Source organism: Lithobates pipiens, unplaced genomic scaffold, assembly GCF_037356315.1.
Source record: "Lithobates pipiens isolate NorthernLeopardFrog02 unplaced genomic scaffold, aLitPip1_a1.2 Scaffold_22, whole genome shotgun sequence".
Lineage (NCBI taxonomy): Eukaryota > Metazoa > Chordata > Amphibia > Anura > Ranidae > Lithobates > Lithobates pipiens.
Window position 1 is genome coordinate 192,372,242 of NW_027507784.1, and position 20,883 is coordinate 192,393,124.

The window sequence follows — 20,883 nt, forward strand, 5'->3', positions numbered from 1 at the left end:
GCCCATAGCAGCAAAGTAAAGAAAGTCAAACGCTTGGTTGGGCATGCACATGTATATTATATATATATATATACACATATACACATACATACATACATACATACACACACACACACACACACACACACACACACACACACACGCACACACACACACAGTGCCTTGCGAAAGTATTCGGCCCCCTTGAACTTTTCAACCTTTTGCCACATTTCAGGCTTCAAACATAAAGATATAACATTTTTATTTTTTGTGAAGAATCACCAACAAGTGGGACACAATTGTGAAGTGGAACGAAATCTATTGGATTTTTGAAACTTTTTTAACTAATAAAAAATTGAAAAGTGGGGCGTGCAAAATTATTTGCCCCCCTTGCATTAATACTTTGTAGAGCCACTTTTTGCTGCGATTACAGCTGCAAGTCGCTTGGGGTATGTCTCTATCAGTTTTGCACATCGAGAGACTGAAATTCTTGCCCATTCTTCCTTGCAAAACAGCTCGAGCTCAGTGAGGTTGGATGGAGAGCGTTTGTGAACAGCAGTTTTCAGCTCTTTCCACAGATTCTCGATTGGATTCAGGTCTGGACTTTGACTTGGCCATTCTAGCACCTGGATACGTTTATTTGTGAACCATTCCTTTGTAGATTTTGCTGTATGTTTGGGATCATTGTCTTGTTGGAAGATAAATCTCCGTCCCAGTTTCAGGTCTTTTGCAGACTCCAACAGGTTTTCATCCAGAATGGTCCTGTATTTGGCGGCATCCATCTTCCCCTCAATTTTAACCATCTTCCCTGTCCCTGCTGAAGAAAAGCAGGCCCAAACCATGATGCTGCCACCACCATGTTTGACAGTGTACCGCTGTGGCCCAAGCACCGCCAGCATCTGTCGGAGGAGGTGGGGTAGATGGCGTGAAGAACATCCGGGGTCATGTACCAGAAAAATAAAATTTTATACGCATTCTCCCTGTAGAGCGTGCATAGGGAGCTTTTCGAGGTCTGGGACCAAATCGTCTGCCACTGCTCCTCCGTGATCACCTCACCCAACGCCTCCTCCCACTTGAGCATATAGGTATGCTTGCCCTTCAAAGCTATAGGGGGAGCGTTGATTATTTTATAAATGGCAGATATCAATCCCCTTTGGGCTATGCCCGCTAGGATTACAGTCTCAAAAGCGGAGGGCGGGGAGAAGCGCAGGTCAGAGGATATGGTCTGAGCATAGTGTCGTATCTGTAAATAACTGTAAAAACTCTGTCGCGGTAGGTCGAATTTAGATTGAAGGTCGGCATATGACAGCAGTCTCCGCGATCTGGGGTCCACCAGGGTCCCCAGATGGAAAACACCCCGGGATGACCACGGATGGGACATCGGGTACGTCAGGCTATATGGCACCTTAAGGTGGTATAAAAAGGACGTCAGGAGCGACTTATCCTCGATTTTGGTTTCATCTGACCAGAGCACCTTCTTCCACATGTTTGGTGTGTCTCCCAGGTGGCTTGTGGCAAACTTTAGACGAGACTTTTTATGGATATCTTTGAGAAATGGCTTTCTTCTTGCCACTCTTCCATAAAGGCCAGATTTGTGCAGTGTACGACTGATTGTTGTCCTATGGACAGACTCTCCCACCTCAGCTGTAGTTCTCTGCAGTTCATCCAGAGTGATCATGGGCCTCTTGGCTGCATCTCTGATCAGTCTTCTCCTTGTCTGAGCTGAAAGTTTAGAGGGATGGCCAGGTCTTGGTAGATTTTCAGTGGTCTGATACTCCTTCCATTTCAAAATGATCGCTTGCACAGTGCTCCTTGGGATGTTTAAAGCTTGGGAAATCTTTTTGTATCCAAATCCAGCTTTAAACTTCTCCACAACAGTATTACGGACCTGCCTGGTGTGTTCCATGGTCTTCATGATGCTCTCTGCGCTTTCAACAGAACCCTGAGACTATGACAGAGCAGGTGCATTTATACAGAGACTTGATTACACACAGGTGGATTCTATTTATCACCATCAGTCATTTAGGACAACATTGGATCATTCAGAGATCCTCGCTGAACTTCTGGAGTGAGTTTGCTGCACTGAAAGTAAAGGGGCCGAATAATTTTGCACGCACCACTTTTCAGTTTTTTATTTGCTAAAAAAGTTTAAAATATCCAATAGATTTTGTTCCACTTCACGATTGTGTCCCACTTATTGGTGATTCTTCACAAAAAATTTAAATTTTATATCTTTGTTTGAAGCCTGAAATGTGGCAAAAGGTTGAAAAGTTCAAGGGGGCCGAATACTTTCGCAAGGCACTGTGTGTATGTATATTATATATATATAAAATATCTTTACATATCTGAGTGCAGAATCCCCCTTACATCAGGGTCCACAGAGAGCCCCCCCCCCCAACTTACTTCAGGGTCCCCAGAGCCCCCTCCCTTACATCAGGTTCCCCAGAGAGCCCCCTGCCTTACAGTGGGGTCCCTAGAGAGCCTCCCCTCATTACATCAGGGTCCCCAGAGAGCCTCCCTACTTACATCAGGGTCTCCAGATAGCCTCCCTACTTACATCAGGGTCCCCAGAGAGCCCCCTCCTTACATCAGGGTCCCCAGAGAGCCCCCTCCTTACATCAGGGTCCCCTGAGAGCCCCGGGGCTCAGGAGTTGGCTCCATAAAGAATGCAGGGCTCAGCTGTGCCCATCTATGCAGCCTCACTAGTGCCGAGCAATGCAGCCTCACCAGTGCCCAGCAATGCAACCTCATCAGTGCCCAGCAATGCATCCCCCACTGTAGTGTCCTCTGTACCGTAGTGTCCTCTGTCCCCTGCACCCCACCGTAGTGTCCTCTGTCCCGTGCACCCCACCCCACTGCAGTGTCCTCTGTCCCGTGCACCCCACCCCACTGCAGTGTTCTCTGTCCCCTGCACCTCATCATAGTGTCCTCTGTCCCCTGCACCCCGCCATAGTGCCCTCTTTCCCCTGCACCTCACCTCACAATAGTTTCCTCTGTCCCCTGCACCCCACCCCACTGCAGTGTTCTCTGTCCCCTGTACCCCACCGCAATGTAGTGTCTTCTGTCCCCTACACCCCACCGTAGTGTCCTCTGTGCCCTGCACCCCCCCCCATAGTGCCCTCTGTCCCCTGCACCCCAGCCCACAATAGTGTCCTCTGTCCCCTGTACGCCACCCCTCTGCAGTGCCTCTGTCCTCTGCACCCCACCGTAGTGTCCTCTGTTCCCTGCACCCCACCTCACTGCAGTGTCCTCTGCCCCGTCACCCCACCCCACCCCACTGCAGTGTCCTTTGTCCCCTGCACCCCATAGTAGTGTCATCTGTCCCCTGCACTCCACCACACAAACACACACTGTGTAGGTTGAACTCTCCTACCTTACACAGGTGTACAACAAGCAGAGCATCTGAGATTGGCATCACGGGGCTGGATGGGGGTGGGAACTACGGAAGTTAACTTTTCACATTAACAGGCTGGTGATTCGTTTCTAGGATTGCCTGGCAACTAATCGCCTGCTGTTTAATGAAAAAAGTTAACTCCTGCGTTCCCGTTCCCATCCAGCCCTGTGATACTGGCCACTCGCCGCTGTCCAATGAAGAAGAGAGCAGCGAAAATGTCCGCGGGCTGGGTGCACACATTCAGTGGTGGTGGGCCGGGTGCTGACCCCTGCCCTAGAGACTTGGGGCTATGGGCCCCAGATTCGGGGCTATAGCCTCAATAGCCACACCCTAGCGATGCCTCTGGAGTGTATTCACTTTTGTGAGATACTGTATATCTTCTGGCAACCAACACTGACAACAGGGTATAATAATTATTCATAGATACAAACAGTAATAGAGGGGTGATCATATTCTTGTCTACATATCTCCTTACCTAATGCTATTTTTATGCAGAGAATCCAGTGTTCCATTATTGGTATCAGAGCTGGCTTTTTTGTCCAGGTTCTGAAATCTCTCTCGTGCGGTCATTCCTTTCTGTGCGCTCTGCTTAGGGATGTCCAGCTTTCCTCCAAAGCTCAGACTCCCCTGGTCTTTATCATATGTAAACAGCATAGGATAGCAGTCATGACCCTGGCAGGAGATAGAAATAAGAACTTAAAGAAAATCTAAATCTAGAATTGTGTCTATAATATTAGGTTAATATTAAAAGCATAATATAAAATATAGAAGAATTTAAGGGCCTGATAGTATGATTTTAGTTGTTGGATAGTAAAGTGGGTACAGTTTTCTTTTTTTTTTTCAAAGAGAAACGATGCCGTTATTTCAAAGGTTTCTTATGTTGTATAAATGAAGTGTGTGCACTATTCACATTTACTTTTTTCCAGTAAGTTTTCAGCTCATAGAAGTGCAGTGTTTGTGAATTTAAAGATCGATCATGTTTTCTGAAGGCTCACTCACCTGCTTTTCAGACCAAAAAAAATCATAGCAGTCCTGAATGAATAATTTTTATTGAAGTGAAACTTAAACATCACACATCCAATATGTATAGGCAGGGGTCAAATCCTGGGGAAAGAAGTGTGGGAACTCCCACTCAAGATCCACTCCCCCACCAAAAAATAAATAAATAAATGATACGCTCATATGCACAAACACTTCAAAAGTGGTATTTTTCATCCAATTTTCGTATTGTGTGTATGAAGCTTAACTGTTAGTACATAAAAAAAAACAATCCTCAATAAACACAAATACGGTAACTCTCTGAATAATCAGCATTCATTTATTGTGTTTCCATGGAAATGTGAACATCATGTTCTGATCTTTATTGGGTAATGTTATTTTGTATATAGAGAGTGTTTATGTGGTGAGTTTACACTTTTCATTGAACAGAGTTTGGATAACACAGGGTTAAACTGAAAGGTCATAAATTAACTGGACATTATCTGGACAGAATGCTTGGAGAGATAGTGATGTGTTCCTGCTTAGGAGATGTATGTTAGCTTGGGGGGGCTGAAAACTCTGCAGGGCTCCAACACACACTTGCTGCTATTCCAACCCTTCACATACTTCCACATAAACTTCCCTCCTGGCATTAAACTTTGACAGGTATTGTGCTCAGCTTACCACCCCAAACTGATGTTCCTCCCTCAGCTCACCTCTCTCCCTGCATGTCCTGTGAGCAGAATAGCTGTGCTCTTCCTCTGGGTTCTCTCATCATATGGTACTGAAGATAGAGGAGGGGGGGATTCAGCGGGACACACAGAGCAAGTATGCAGGAGACTGGGGGGGGGGGGATGAGGAGACAGGAAATCAGGAGGGGCCGGTGGGGAGGAGCGCATCACGAGAGGTCTGACTAAATACAATCTCTTAGCAGCAGGGACCTGATCTACCCGTCAGCTAGCTGTGATTGACAGGTAGATTGAAGCGGAAGCTGTCATGGGGCCCCCTACTGGCAATGCCTAAATGGTCAGGTGTGCGGCACTTACTATTGTGAGCTGTGTCAACGGCTGCTGGTATAGCACCTGCCACACAGCTCACATACTTCAAAGTCTTGCAGGACGCGGCTGCTAACGGGAACCGAGTTCCTGTTGTGGCAAAAGTACAGGAACTCCGTTCCCATGCGTTCCCACAGGACTTGAGCCCTGTGTATAGGTTATTTAAAAAAAAAATGAAAGTTTCTTGAAATGTGATAGAATATATTCATGTTTGACAAAGCCTGGTTCATCCAACTTTAGCAAATCATCCCTATAGACAAACAGTCATGGGAACAACCAGAGCAGGGGGTCCTCCAAATTTTTAAACGTATGCCACATACTAATGGTCGGAAAAAGCTGATAATTTTTCCAATGGAATTCTGACAGGATTCCGCTGAAGCTGTCTTGCATACACACGGTCACACAAAAAGAATGCAGTGATGTACAACACTACGACGAGCCGAGAAAATTAAGTTCAATGCTTCTGAACATGCGTCAAATTGTTTCCGAGCATGCGTAGGAATTTTTCACCTCGGAATTTGTATAGACGATCGGAATTTCCGATCAGAACTTTTTCCGACTGAAAAAATTGAGAACATGCTCTCAATCTTTTGCTGGCTGAAATTCCGCCAGCAAAAGTCTGATGGAGCATACACATGATCGCATTTTCGGAGCAAAAGCACCCACCGGACTTTTGCTGGCGGAATTTCCAATCGTGTGTATGGGGCATTGGGTCCAGTACCGTATCCATTGGGCTGTAGGTGGTTGGACTGTTGCCAGTGGAAATTTAAAATATCCCAACATTGGTAGACAGTATGTGTAAAAAAACATCCCAGCATCTTTGGTAGTAAGAATGCCCTGACATTAACGGGCCCTGACATTAGCAGAAGTTAAAAAAATGTTCTAGCATTGGTTGTCAGCATGAATAAAGATGCCCTTGTGTTGTGGGTCAGTGGAGGTAAAAATGCCCTGACAGTAAGTGGGAGGAGTAATGCCCCTCCACTGGTGTCAGTGAGGGGAATAGTATCCCAATGGTGTAATTGGGATTCTGAGTGTTTTTCCAGCACTGGTGTTAAAGGATTACCTAACTTTTTAGACTCGCTGTGCCTCCCCACTTCTCCTCTACTGGCTAGATGATGTCACAGCTAGAACTATGTAGGCAAAGTCAGACAGAAGATTGCTCAGCCCAATGGGGAGAGATAAGGTTTATTGTTTGTTTCTTGAATGCTCTGCATTCTACCACTTGTTACCTACTGCCACTCTGCATACAGCTGCACCAGAAAGCATTGAAAAGATTCTGCATGCGTGGCCTTCTCATTGCAGGAATTTGTAAACAGTGCTCCATGAGCCTTAAGCTGGCCATAGAGGGATCAAAATTCAGCCGGTGCAGAAGGATCTGGCTGGATTTCAATCCATATGTGGCTGCTCCTGCTTGACAGAAGACTTATTGGAAAGCTGATCAGTGTATTCCGACAGTGTAGAGCCCCTCCTGTCAGAATACAATGTCTCAGCAGGGAGTAGTCCTTCATCCACCTCGAATGTATGGACGGAAGAATCCATATGTTTTTTTGCATTCAGCCTTGTGGCTGAATGCAAAAATAAAATCCATCTTTGGCTAGCCATAGTTTAAAGAATGCAAAGTTAGGAGTTATCCTTATAATACAAGGCCAAAAAATGAAATTGGTTGTAAATCCTTCTAACATTGCTTAAAAGTGAAAAGATCAGTGTGACTACAATACTTCTCATCAGGGTTAGAAATTTAGGAATGGTGTTCACAAAAGATACACCAATTACTATTTACACAGGTGGCAACCTTTGTACTGTTAGTTTAAAGTCATACTGAAGGCAGATTTAAAAAAAACAAAAAAAACAAACGTGTCATACTTACCTGCTCTGTGCATTGGTTTTGTACAGAGCAGCCCCAATCCTCCTCTTCGCTAGTCCCCAACCAGTGCTCCTGGCCTCTCCCTCCTGCCAACTGCCCCCATAGCAAGCAGCTTTTGAGTTGCTGCTCTGTGTATCCATTCACACATGTAGCACGGCTTGACCCTGTCCCTGCTTTCTCCTCATTGGCTCACTTGCTCTGACTGACAGGCTCCCACTACTGTCTCAGCCGATGAGGAAGAAGAGACCTGGGAGAGCTGCTGCTTCTGTGCACATTGCTGAATCAAGATGGGGCTCAGGCTGCTGCTCATAGAAGTTTTTTTTTACTGTCATGCAGTCAAAAAAAGCCTTGTTTTGTTTACAGGCATTTTTCATTTTTGGCCATTTTGAAAAAAAATTATAAAATAGGATTTTTATAACAGGTTACCTGTAAAATCCTTTTCTTTAAAGTAAATCACGGGACACAAAGCCATAGTAGTTACTATGTGGGTTATAGGCCACCTTCAGGTGATGGACACTGGCACACCCTAAGACAAAAAGTGCCCTCTCTATATAACCCCTCCCACTACTGGGAGTACCTCAGTTTTGTGGCCATCAATACACATGTATACCAAAGAAGGGAAGGACCTTTGTGTCCTGTGATGTACTTCAAAGAAAAGGATTTTACAGGTAAGCTGTTATAAAAAATCCTATTTTCTTATCGTACATCATGAGACACAGAGCCATAGTAGTTACTATGTGGGATGTCCCATAGCAATGGCAACTGGCTTTGCAGATCTGAGCCATGGAGGCCTGGTGATGCACTGCCCAACAGCTCTGGTGGAGTGCGCTTTAACATGAAAAGGAGGAATTTTCCTCTTTAGACCATAAGCCTGAAAAATCACTTGACAAATCCATTTGGAAGTAGTAGATCTTGATGCTGCCTGACCTCTTTTAGGACCTTCTGGTAATACAAACAAAACATCTGTCTTGCGAATCTGAGCGGTCACCTTTAAATAGATTTTGACCACTCTCATCACATCAAGGGAATGTAGTGACCTCTCTTCCATAGACGGAGGTTCTGGGAAAAAAGAAGGTAGGACAATATCCTGGTTTAAATGAAAACTGTCACTACCTTTGTTAGGAATTAAGGATTAGGCCTTAATACCACCTTATCCTTATGAATAATCAAATATGGCTCTTTACTAGAAGAGTATTGGAGTTGGTGGCTCCTTCTTGTAGAGGATATGGCAACCAAAAAAATTCCTTTCCTTGTCAAGAGGACCAAGGGAATATCCTGTATAGGCTCAAAAGGAGGTTTTTGTAAAGCTGACAGGACTAAATTCAAATCCCAAGGATTCAGGGGTGTCCTGACTGGAGGATTAATCCGCGTTACCCCCTGAATAAAGCTACAAACCAGAGAGTGAGAAGCAAGAGGCCATTGAAACAATACAGATAAGGCAGAGACCTGGCCCTTGATAGTACTCAAGGCCAGCTTCATTTCCAATCCCATCTGTTGGAATTCAAGGATCCTACCTATGACATATTTTCTGAGGTGCCACGAGACATATGCCTTCCAAACTCTATAGTATATGACTCTGGAGGCGAGCTTCCTAGCATTAACCAAAGTAGACACTACTGAAGGAGACAGCCCATGGTCTTTTAGAATGTGGGTCTCAATAGCCAAACCGTTAAATTAGCGTTTGTAAGGTTGGATGGAATACCTGACCTTGCACGAGAAGGTCTGGCAACAGTGGCAGGTTTCAAGGGTCCCCTACCGCCATATTTATGATCTCGGCAAACCAAGATCTCCTGAGGCACGCTGCGGCCACCAGAATCACCTCCTTCCCTGCCTGCTTGATCCAGCAGCAGAACCGGAGGGAATGCATAGATCAGTGAAAACTAATTCCATGGAAAGACCAAGGCGTCTGTTCCACATGCCAGTGGATCCCTCGTCCTTGACACAAAGTTGTCGACCTTGTTGTTGAATCTGGACGCAAACAGATCCACGTCTGGAACACCCCATCTTTGACATATCGACAGAAAAAGGTCGAGGGGAAGGGATCATTCTCCCGGAAACAATTGTTGGCGACTCAAGTAATCCGCCTGCCAATTTTCTATCCCTGGAATGAAAATCGCAGATGGGCAAGGAACGTTAGTTTCTGCCCAAGATAGAACATGATTCCCCTGTCTTTGGGCTGCACAACTTTTCGTGCCCCCCGGTGATTGATGTAGGCCACCGCCGTGGCATTGTAGGATTAAATCCTGACAGGACAATTCTGTAGACTGAGCATCCAGGCCTCTAGGGACAGACGTACTGCCCAAATATCTAGAACATTGATGGGCAAGGTCATTTCTGACTTGGATCACTTTTCCTGGACAGATTCTTCTTCCAGGACTGCTCCCAAGCCTAGAAGGCTGGCATCCATTGTTACCACTTTCCAGGATAGAAAGGATCTCCCCTGTTGAAGGTTGCTGGATATCAAGCATCAATTGAGGCTCTGACGCACCTCAAGGGATAAGCGCATTGGAAAGTCCAAAGCCTGGATCTTCTTGTTCCAAGTTGACAGAATACCGTTTTGCAGCAGTCATGAATGAAACTGCGCATAAGGAACGTCCTCGAAGGAGGCCACCATCTTTCCTAACAACTTCATGCAAAGCCGAATGGAAGGATTTTTCTTTGTTTTGATAAGCCGAATCAGTTCCCTTAGGGAACTGATCCTTCCCTGGGGTAAGAATACCTTATTTTGAACTGTATCTATGATCAGCCCCAAGTACTGCAATCTCCTTGATGGTTTTAAGGAGGATTTTTCTAGGGTGAGAATCCAGCCTAGGAATTCTAGGTAACTCACGGCTGAGATTAAACTTTGGTTTAGACAGGTAACTGACTGATCTACTAAGAGCAGATCGTCTAAGTATATAATAATTGTTATACCCTGAGCCCTTAACCTGGCTAAAGGAGGAGCCAGGATCTTTCTGTATACTCGAGGTGCAGTGGCTAGACCGAAAGGTAGGAATAGATAGGAAATGAATCAACAGATTGGTGGAGGATTTAGTGATCCCAAACCAGAGGTGGGCTCATCGATTGACTGCGTTCTAGGCAGTAAAAAAGTTGAGCGGACCAACTTAGTGAGGGAGTGTACCAACAGTCTCTCCTGTGAGGCCGATCCCTCCATATTAGGATCTTCGGAAGAGGCGTTATCAGCCTCTTCCTGATCTTTCAAGAGAACTTCATGATCTTTCGTCCCCTGTTCCTCAGTATGAGGGTCCTGATCAATGGACTGGGATCTGCTACGCTTAGGCCCACTTCGGGAAGCGAATAAAGCATCAATCTTCTGTTCCAAACTTAAAATGGTAGAAATAAAAACCTCCTGAGTGATATATATAGGGGCTGTAGTGTCCAGAGCTGCTGCAACACCAGCCCCCCCGATGGCTCACTGTGACCGGCCACATCACACTCACAGGAGGATGCCATCTTTTTAGATATGGATCTAGGTTGTTGTGAAACAACAGACCCCCTAGAACCCTTTGAGGTTTTCCTTGTCCCCCTTCCGCTAATAGCCTGATGCGCAAAGCAGAGACACTACCAGAAGGAATGCATACACTGCTTGGTCTATAGTCCAGCACAATTACTGCTATTAATGCCCAGCCTAATGCAGCAATAAAAATGTGTGAAAGGAAATGCCTTTGTCACCAAACCTGTTAACGCCACCTTTTGCTCGTGTCCCTCCACAGCCTGCAGTAACACACAAATGTGCCTACGATTCTTCCCCTTCTTTAAAAATAATGCCTTTCCTGTGAGAGCGGTGGACTACAGGTCCTCTCGGACCTTCAGGAGAAAACAGCATGGTGCGGGGAGGGGGCTGCAAGACCGCACCAGATTCTTTGCTTTTTTTTTTTCAAAGAAAACTTCTGAGCACTCCTTCCCCCAAGAGGGGAAGACTGTCAGCACAGGGGGGTGATAAGCGGGGAGAAAACCCCCCCTCAAGTTACTGGAGGTCCTGCTGTCTGGCTGGCGGAAGAAGCATTTCAGCTCTCTGACACAGTGTGTTCTCAGCATAAGGCAGTGAGTGCTCAATACAGCCCCCAGTGGTGACACATAGGCATGACAACATTTTACTGATCTTTAAAGGAGACATTCATAAGAAAACTCCATTTACCTTTCCCGCTGCAGGGTTTTCTGTGGTAAACCAACAGACCCAATCTTCACCCTTCACGGTGGGTTCCATTAAACTTTCAGGAGCTGGGGATCCTGGACCTGCAACAGCACCCCGCCAGTAAAACTTTATGGCCTTACTACCAAAAAGTACTGGAGCGCGGGGTCCATCTCTCTAAAAAGAGAAGCATTCACAGGCAAAACCTAGTTTCTTTGGATACGAGGCCCGGGTACCATTAAATTTGGCCAGAAGAGACACTTTGAATGGATCTGGTCAGCATGACTAGCCCCAGCAAGGATTGCTCCAGTGGAGCTCAGCACAGCATATCTTTACTTGTGACCAATACCTTAGACACTGGCGAAAAAAACTGAGGTTCTCAGTAGTGGGAGCGGTTATATAGGGAGGGCACTTTTTGGCTAAGGGCATGCCAGTGTCCATCACCTGAAGGTGGCCTATAACCCACATAGTAACTACTATGGCTCTGTGTCCCGTGATGTACGATAAGAAAAAATAATTGTTTTCAAACACTTCTGAAGGGGGGCAAAATGCCGCTAGACGCCGCATGTAAACACAGCAAAACTGAGGTTTTAAACGTGGGTCACTATCTGTCAAGTTAAATCATTCAGGAGAGGTTGTAAAAACGTCCCCTGTACATTAAGCCTCATTGTATGTAACAGAGTCCAAAAATGGTGGTAGTCCTGAAATGGTCAAGTCCCCAGCAGGGTGTTGTGTATCCCAGCTGTCCAGCAGAGGAAAGCCGTGTGACAGGAGACCAGTGAGGGAGCTGCCTTGCTGTTGTGACCCAGCATTGAATGCGGGACTCGTGAATGATGTGCGTCTGGAACCAGCGTGGAATGCACGGTCCCGGAAGTGATGTCTAAATGGCAGGAAATACCTCCCGCCATTTAGACGTCACTTCCCGGGTCCGCGTGTTCCACGTTGGTTCCAGGCGCATTTCTGGTGACATCATCTTCGAGTCAATGCTGGTTCACAACAGCACGGCAGCTCCCTCACTGGTCTCCTGTCACATGCCCTCCCTCTGCTGGGCAGCTGGGATACACAACAATCTCCTGGAGACTTGACCATTCCAGGACTACCACTATTACTGGACTCGGTTACATACGATGAGCCTTTTTACCACAACCTTCTAGTATATTTTTTTAAATCCTTTTGGCTAATAAAGTCTCGTTGTTCTGCACTTAGAGGTGCCTTCCTTTTTATCTTAGCTCCCTCTGTTGTGTGAATTTTAAAATATTTTTAGCTTGCCACCATAACTATGATCAATAACATCAATTAATGTGGTATTTGTTATTTTATATGAAATTTGCACTTAAAAATGTTAAAATCATAAAAAGAAATACTGCATTTGCATGAAACTATCATTTAACTTAAGTCTCAATTTGCCCAAAACTTGCATTTTATCTCATTATTTGTTATTTTTTTATTACCTCAAATGGTTCCTTCACTGTCCTTCCTCAGTGGAGGCCTCACAAAAATTAAATGTTAATTTCTGCCAGAAGGTGGTCATAGTTTTAGCAAAAACCTGCACAATAATGTTTATGAAATGACTTTTACATACAAAATAATGCACAAAGGGTGAATATAACGTGCATGTGGTAATTTAAGCAGACCTGTGCAATAAAGTGAATAAAAAAAATGCACAGCAATAAAAATACTGCATGCGTAGGCTTTTTTGAAGGAACATTTTTTTGTTTAAAAGGACTTAAGTGTCTGCAACAGAGGGTGTCCCAAGTTCACAGCAGTGAATTCAATATCTTCATATTGTGTTTATGGCAATTCTGAAAGTGTATCTATACATAAATCTTTATTTATTTAAGTTTTGAATAGACTGGGGAACCCCAATCAGGTTTTACTGCTATCTAGGGCTCCGTTACAGAGATTTTCTTTCACTTTGTGTTCTGGGAAAAAATTTTTTCCTACCAGACAGGAACTGAAGGAATCTCTCCAACAGAGGCTTTGACTGCAGTGAAACCTGACAGGAGTACTAATCCACTCTATCCCCCCCCCCCCCCCCCCACCAAAAAAAAAAAAAAAAAAAAAAAAAAAAGTTTTGGGTATAAATACACTTTAAAGAAAACCTGTGGGATCATTTAGGCTTGGTTCACACTGGTGCGGTGTGGAAACCCTGTGAATCCAGTGCGGGTTACCGCATTCCATCTGAATCGTCTGCGATTCACACTGCCATATGTGAACTGATGGGAGTGTCAATACAAAGTTAATGACACCCCCAGATCGGTTGGCAGATCCCAGTGCGAACTGTGAATTCACATAGGAATCGGTTTGCATCGGTGTGAACACCCATGCAATCCGATTCTTGTGTGGACAAAAAAAATGGTCCTGCACGAGTTTGGTCCGAATGTGATGCAAATTAAGCCATACAGTTTATATGGCTGAATTCGCATCGCACAGAAATCACATGTGATCTGCACAGCAATGCAGGGTGTTGCGAATCACATGCGATGTCTGGCATCGCAGCAGTGTGAATCCACCCTAAAACTACTAAACTAACACTTGAAGGTAGGAGATGACAGTATACGTTTTAGAATTTGTCCTTTGTTTCCTACTGCTATTAGTGCCTGGGACCTTTCCAGAACAGATGCAGATTTCCTCAAACTCAAAGAATGTTTTTGCAAATCTACAAGCATGCACATTGCCCCCACATGACAATACATGGGTCTGTTGGTTGTTCATGCACTATACATTACATTGTGGAATTGGGCCTCATCTCCGCTATGAGAAAGTAGATACACTTCTGGAAAGTTCCAAGCATTGAGGCTGGGTTCACACTGGAGAACGCAGTGCCTCACAGCAGGAGTCCAGTGCGTCTCCATTCACCATTTCAGACAGAATTTTTTGGCTGAATTTGGACTGAATTTTGTATACACCGCTCCTGCCCATTGTAATGGCGCACTATACGGGTCTTTTTCGGCCACTAGCAGCCGGGGTTAAATGCGGCCCGCTAGCGGACGAAAACCTCCGAAAATACTACAGTAATAGCGCTTTATCACCGACGCCCCAGCGTGAAAGCAGCCTAAAAGAAAATGTATATTCTGAGTTTATACTGTCATCTACCTCGTGCAACTGTTAGGTAAGTAGTTGTTTTGTTCCTGAAGGTTTGCTTTAAAAACATTGAAAGCAGACTTAGGGGTATATTTAAAAAAGCAGGTTAATGTGGGCGCATTCATCTGCATAGATTGGCTTGCAAATGCTGGCCATTTGCTGGTGTTTGCCCTGTAGAATATTAATAATGTAAATATGCAGTGATGCTGTAAATGGTTTACAATTATAAAGAAAGATGCAATTAGTAGTCAAAGGCAAATATTTGTCAAACCAATAATTGGTTAACCAATTTAGCTTGGTCAGCTTAAAAAATATACCCCAAAGTGTCATGCATGTTTTTCATCCTGAAATGGCACGATTTGTTACAGTGAACAAAAAATACTTTTTTTACTTACGGCAGCAACTAAGCTGTTTTCTGTAATAAATGTCAAACACAGGAGAGGCAAAGTATCTGTGGTTAGAGTTGCAACCCTGCAAGCAATCGATTATTAAATAGTTAATAACAGTTTCTCATATTATAAACCAGTATTTATTTAGCACTGACATATGCAATATGGAGACGAATCAGTGCAAACAATTTGCTTAAAGCGATATTAAAACCAAAACGTAATATATTGTAGCCTACCAATCCTTAGATGTGGTGGCTGCATTCGTTTTTTTCCCCCTCTGTAATTACTTGGTGATCTGGCCAGTAACACACTGTATTAGAGTGGCCCACTCTGGATGAAGAAACACATAAGGGAGTAGTGTTAATCTGGTGAAACTTTTAGATGTACTAGCAGATTTAGAATGATTGAAGCTTTTTTTCCTTTTGGGATAAAGGTTAAACATGAATAAATAAAAGGTTACCATTGTAAGCACCCCTGTTGGTTGTAAATGGTTTGTCTCAGCACTCTAAACTCCTATATTTGGAGGAGACCTTGTTCTGCTGAAAAACCGGAAAATTGTATACTTACCTTTCCGTAATTTTCCTTTCCTGTCGCATCTTCATGGCAGCATACACTCTGGGTTGTGACTCCGCCCCCACAACCTGATAGGACCACATAGCTATAAGATGAAGATACGCCCCCCGCCCCGGTATTCTCTGTATATATGAATCACCTTTGTGGGTGGGATATTGTATGCTGCCATGAAGATGCGACAGGAAAGGAAAATTACGGAAAGGTAAGTATACAATTTTCCGGTTTCCTGTCGCATCATGGCAGCATACACTCTGGGGATTAACTCGCAGACTGGGTGGGAGATGCAAAGGTAAACGTTTATTAGCAAGGAATAGAAGAGTTGGCTTGAATAATGGACTTTCCAAATTCTACTGTTGATAGCCGAGCTGAGTCCACCTTGTAATGAGAGATAAAGGTGTTCCTGGAGGACCAAGTGGCCGCTCTGCAGATGGTTTCCGCTGAGACCCTACAATACGCTGCCCAGGAGGTGGCCACTGCTCTGGTGGAATGAGCCCTCAGGTCTTCAGGAATTTGCAGCTCACTCAGCAAGTAGGCTTTTTTAACGGTCTTCACCAACCAGGAGGCAATGGTTCGGGCCGATGCTGCTTGACCTCTCCTAAGGCCGTAGGGAATGATGAAGAGGTTCTCCGATCTTCTAAAGGATTCGGACATGGAAAGATATTTTATGATGTTGCCCCTTACATCCGGAGGATGAGGGTCGCCGTGGTCTGTGTTAAGAGCTGGCAAGTTGATTTCCTGGTTGAAGTGAAAAGAAGATGCCACCTTTGGGATAAAGCGATCCGAGGGTCTTAGAACTACCCTGTCCGGATGGATGATCAGATACGGCTCCTTAGTCAGTAATGCTTGCATCTCTGAAACTCTCTTCGCTGATGTGATTGCGACCAGGAAGGCAACTTTTAGTGTCAGGTGCCAGAGGGAGATGTTTTCCAGCGGAAAAAAGGGTTCTTTGGATAGTACCTCTAAGACGACTGATAGGTCCCATGTTGGAAAGGAGGGCTTCCTAGGTGGTCTTAGTTTAAGACAGGCCTTCTGAAATTGCATAACAAGGGGATCATGAGCCCATTTTACCCCTGTCAGGGCGGATAGAGCTGACACCTGAACTTTCAGAGTACTAGAGCCAAGACCTTTGTCTAAGCCTGATTGCAGGAACTCTAGGATCAGAGGAGCCGAAAGGGAGGATAGATCCCGGCCAAGGTCCTGAGAGAAGGAAACAAACCTCTCCCAGACCCTGCGGTAGGTGCAGTTGGTGGTAGGTTTTCTGGCCTGGAGCAGGGTATCAACTACCTTCTGGGAGCAGCCCTGACCTAGATACCTAGCCCTCTCAGCCTCCAAGCCATCAAGTGTAGCCTCCCCGGATCTGGATGTAGTAGCTGGCCCTGGGAGAGCAAGTCGGCTGACAGGGGGAGAGCAAGAGGGTCTGCTGTGCTCAGTTGTAGGAGGGTGGTGAACCATGGCCTCCTGGGCCAAAAAGGAATCACTGCTATCACCAATGCTGTTGATCTCTTGAGCCTTAAGAGAAATCTCGCTATCAGGGGAGTCGGAGGGAAGATATACCCGAGATGGAAATTCCAGGGATGCTGGAGGCAATCTGTCCCCTCCGCTGAGTGAAAGGGAAACCTCGACAGGAACCTTCGGCACTTGGAGTTTGCCGGAGTCTCAGCAAGGTCTATGTCTGGTTGACCCCAGGTCTGGCAGATGAGGAAGAAGGCCTGAGGGCTCAGGGACCACTCGTTGTTGGAGGGGAACTCCCTGCTGAGCTTGTCGGCTAAGATGTTTTCGACCCCCGGGATGTAAGTCGCCCTCAGGTCCGACAGGTTCAACTGTGCCCATTCCATCACAGGGAGAACTTCCTGCATCATGGAGGGACTCCTGGTCCCCCCCTGTCTGTTTATGTAGGCGACAGCAACCTTGTTGTCCATCCTTAAGAGGACCTGCTTCCCCCCTAAAAGGGAGCTGAAAGCCAGGAGAGCCTGGAGGGCCGCCCTCATCTCCAGCACGTTCGATACCAAGTCCCGTACTTCGAAAGGCCAACGGCCCTGCACTACATGGGACTGGTAGTGGGCTCCCCAACCTTCTAGACTGGCATCCGTGGTCACTACCTCCTGAGGAGGGATGACTATGTGTTTGTAATTGTTTAAGTTGTGGGGACGAGTCCACCAACGCAATGAGCGCCTGACTGTCTCTGAGATCCTGATCGTCTGGGTCATGGATGAACCATCCCACTGATGTAGGAAGGAGTTCTGCAGAGGTCTGGTGTGCCACTGCGCCCAACGGACCATAGGAATGGTCGCTGATAGGGAGCCTAGAAGGCTGAGGCATACTCTGGCCGACAGGGATCTTGCTAAAATGGCCTTCTTCACCTTCCGAACCAACAGGGAAGACTTCTCCGGAGGCAGCTGCACTGTATTCAACTGGGTATCTAGTTGGGCTCCTAAGAAGATCATTCTCTGGGTGGGCCAAATCTGGCTTTTCCCCCAGTTTATCAGCCATCCCAGATTCTGCAGAGTGGAGATGAGGATCTTCCGACGTTGTAACAGCGACTCCCGGCTGTCTGAGAGGAGGAGAATATCGTCCAGATAATGGTGGACTCGCAGCCCCCTCTCCCTCAGATGCGCGATAACGGGAAGAAGGACCTTTGTAAAGGTCCTGGGAGCCGTAGAAATTCCAAACGGAAGACTTCGGAACTGAAAGTGTCTGTGGTTTAGCGAAAAGCGGAGGAACTTTTGGAGTTCTGAATGGATAGGGATATGGAGGTAGGCGTCCTGTAGATCTATGGAGAGCATCCAGTCCCCCAGATTTATGGCCTGGAGGATAGACTGGAGGCTCTCCATTTTGAAAGCTTCTACCCGGATAGAGCGGTTTAATTTTTTTAGATCCAGGACCGGACGTAGGTCCCCCGATTTCTTTTTTACTAGAAATAGAGGGGAATAGTACCCCTGACCTCTTTGGGATAGGGGCACCTCCATAATTGCTTCCTTTTGGAGCAGATCCTGAACGTATTGAGCCAAGGCTAACCTCTTTTGCCGGGATGACGGGAGGTTTGTTGGGCAAAAATAGTCCCCCGGGGGAAGTCCCCTGAATGACCATCTGTGCCCGAAGTGAATGGTGGCTAACGTCCAGGGGTCGCTTATCATTTCCGCCCAGACCAGCGTGAACTTTGACAGTCTGGCCCCCACCACTGCTGGCTGGGCGGACGCACCTTCAAAAGGACTTCTGGTCAGTAGATGCCGGGGTCCTGGGCTTCTGGAACTTCAGGAAGGATGTTTGAGGGGCCTTCCAGTTCCTTCTGTACTCCCTACCAGGCCTGTAGGACTTGGCATCCCTGTACCTGTCCGGGAGGTTACGCTTAAAGGGAGGAGGCCTCTGAAGCTTTGGCTTTCTATCCGAGGGGATGAGCCCTGATTTTCCGCCAGTAACCTTAGAAATAGCAGAGTCCAATTTGGCGCCGAAAAGATTCTCGCCATCATATGGGATGTGGCACCAATTGGACTTGGAAGCAGGATCTGCCGCCCAGGGTTTGAGCCAGAGAGCCCGTCTGGCCATTACCGAGGACAACATAGCCCTGGATGCAGACTTAATAGCATCCACAGATGCCTCTGCCACAAAATTCCCTGCAAGGCTTAGTTCTTGCAGGGCCCTAACTATCTGGTCCTGATCAGCGCCTTCACATACAAGCTTTTCTGTGCTTGCTGACCAACTGGCAATCGCCTTACCCACAGCTGCAAGAACCACTGCTGGCCTGCATACGCCTCCTGCTGCTAGGTAAGCTCTTTTGAGATCAGTATCAATCTTCCTATCTAGGACGTCCTTGAATGACACGGCGTTCTCGATAGGGAGCGTAACGTGCCTGGCCAGGCGCATGAGGGATGCATCCACCACTGGCGGTGACACAAGAGATTTAATTTTAGCCTCCTTTAGAGGATATAGTTTGGCAAGCCAATTGTTAAGACTTGCTTTCTTCTCGGGTCTCTGCCACTCGTCTCTGATAAGTTCCTCCAACTCATCAATGAAGGGGAAGGCTTCGGGTTCTCTCTTCAGGTACGGGAAATATTTTCTCTTTTTGGGTTGGGCCTCCTGGGGTTCCTCCCAGCTAATGGCCTCCTTCACTGACCTCACAAAAGGCTCTATTAGGGAGAAATCAAAGCCAGCTGAAGCCTCTAGTTCTTCCTCATCTGAAGGAAAATCATACTCTCTGGAAGTACTTGGGGGAGCCGGCGAAGCACCCCGTGGAGATAACTCCATGTCCCGAGCGACACGTGGGGCAGAAGACTCCGTGAGCTCTCTGTGTTCTTGCCCTTTTTCTCTGGTGGCTTCTTCAAAGCACCTGCGGCATGCCAACCTGTCTGGAAGGGCTATGGCCCCGCATACCCAGCAGGTATTTTCAGAAGGATGGGAGTGGTGTGCTGGTGAATGGCGCCTCCGGTCAGGGGATCTTCTTTGGCGGGAATGGCTGCGCCTTGAACGAGACCTGGAGCGACTCCTCATGCGACTCCCTTTCCCTGAGCGACTTCCTCCACCCGAATGGCTCCGCCTTTGGCCAGAGCGGCTTCTTCTATGCGAGGAATCTCTGCGAGATGATCTTGCGGACCTGATGGGGCTAACCATTTAGGTAGCGTTAGTGCGTCCTGCTCTCTTTTTCGATCTTCTCTACTTACCAAACTCCTCCCCTCTTACCTATTATGCTGGTGGTGATCTGCTGGAGCAGTGGTCTCCATGGATAGGGAACAGAGGAAGCCTGAAGACACAGGTAACACAAAAAGGGTAAGGAAGATAAAGCCACAATAGAAACAAGAGGGGAATAGAGAGAAGAAAAAATACAGGGAAGATACTTACCAAACAGAGAGGCAACACTGGGGCAGAAAAAACAGAAAAGCAGCAGTCATGAAATTCAGCTGAGCACAAAAACAGGCAAAAAAGGCATCTGCATTAAAAAAAGGCATCTTCCCCTTTTAAAATTGGAGCCAGGTTCACGACCCGCCCGCACATGCTCAGTAGCGCCATGCGGCCGCCGGCGCCATCTTGGAAAAGGGAAAAGACATAGATAGACATACACAGGCTGCCCAAAGTGCACAGTGAGCATGTGCAAAGCGGCAGAGTGACCAGGAAGAATGCTGATGCTACTATGGTACTACAGAGCTCAGGAAAAGGTAAAATATGGCAGAGAGGCAACACTGGGGAAGAGTATGCTGTCAAGCTGCAGACAGAGTGACACCAGGGAGGAAGAGGAAACCGGAGACCACCGCAGGTACTAAGCCTGTTTAAGGCTTAAAGACCAATCTTTTTGTTATATGCCTTCAGCCTGTTTAAGGCTTACTTCCAACGGCTATAGAGGCAATGCTCTGTTTGCAGAGAAAAAGTATTCATACCCCTGAGATCACCAGAGTGGTGTTCCTTCCATTTAGCTTCCTTTAGAGGCTGTACCGGTAAGGACTTCC

General features: G+C 46.4%; 1 protein-coding gene across 3 annotated transcripts in view; it reads right to left on the reverse strand.

Annotated features, from left to right (window-relative positions):
• Nucleotides 1-20,883, reverse strand: part of ARPC1B (actin related protein 2/3 complex subunit 1B) — a 91,523-nt gene that overhangs the window by 7,939 nt on the left and 62,701 nt on the right. For all 3 annotated transcript variants that reach the window (XM_077448760.1, XM_077448761.1, XM_077448759.1), the window contains 2 exons: nucleotides 14,882-14,957; nucleotides 3,849-4,045 (listed from right to left, as the gene is read on the reverse strand). In XM_077448760.1, the coding sequence (XP_077304886.1) occupies nucleotides 3,849-4,045; nucleotides 14,882-14,957 (273 nt within the window). The remainder of the gene's footprint in view (nucleotides 1-3,848; nucleotides 4,046-14,881; nucleotides 14,958-20,883) is intronic.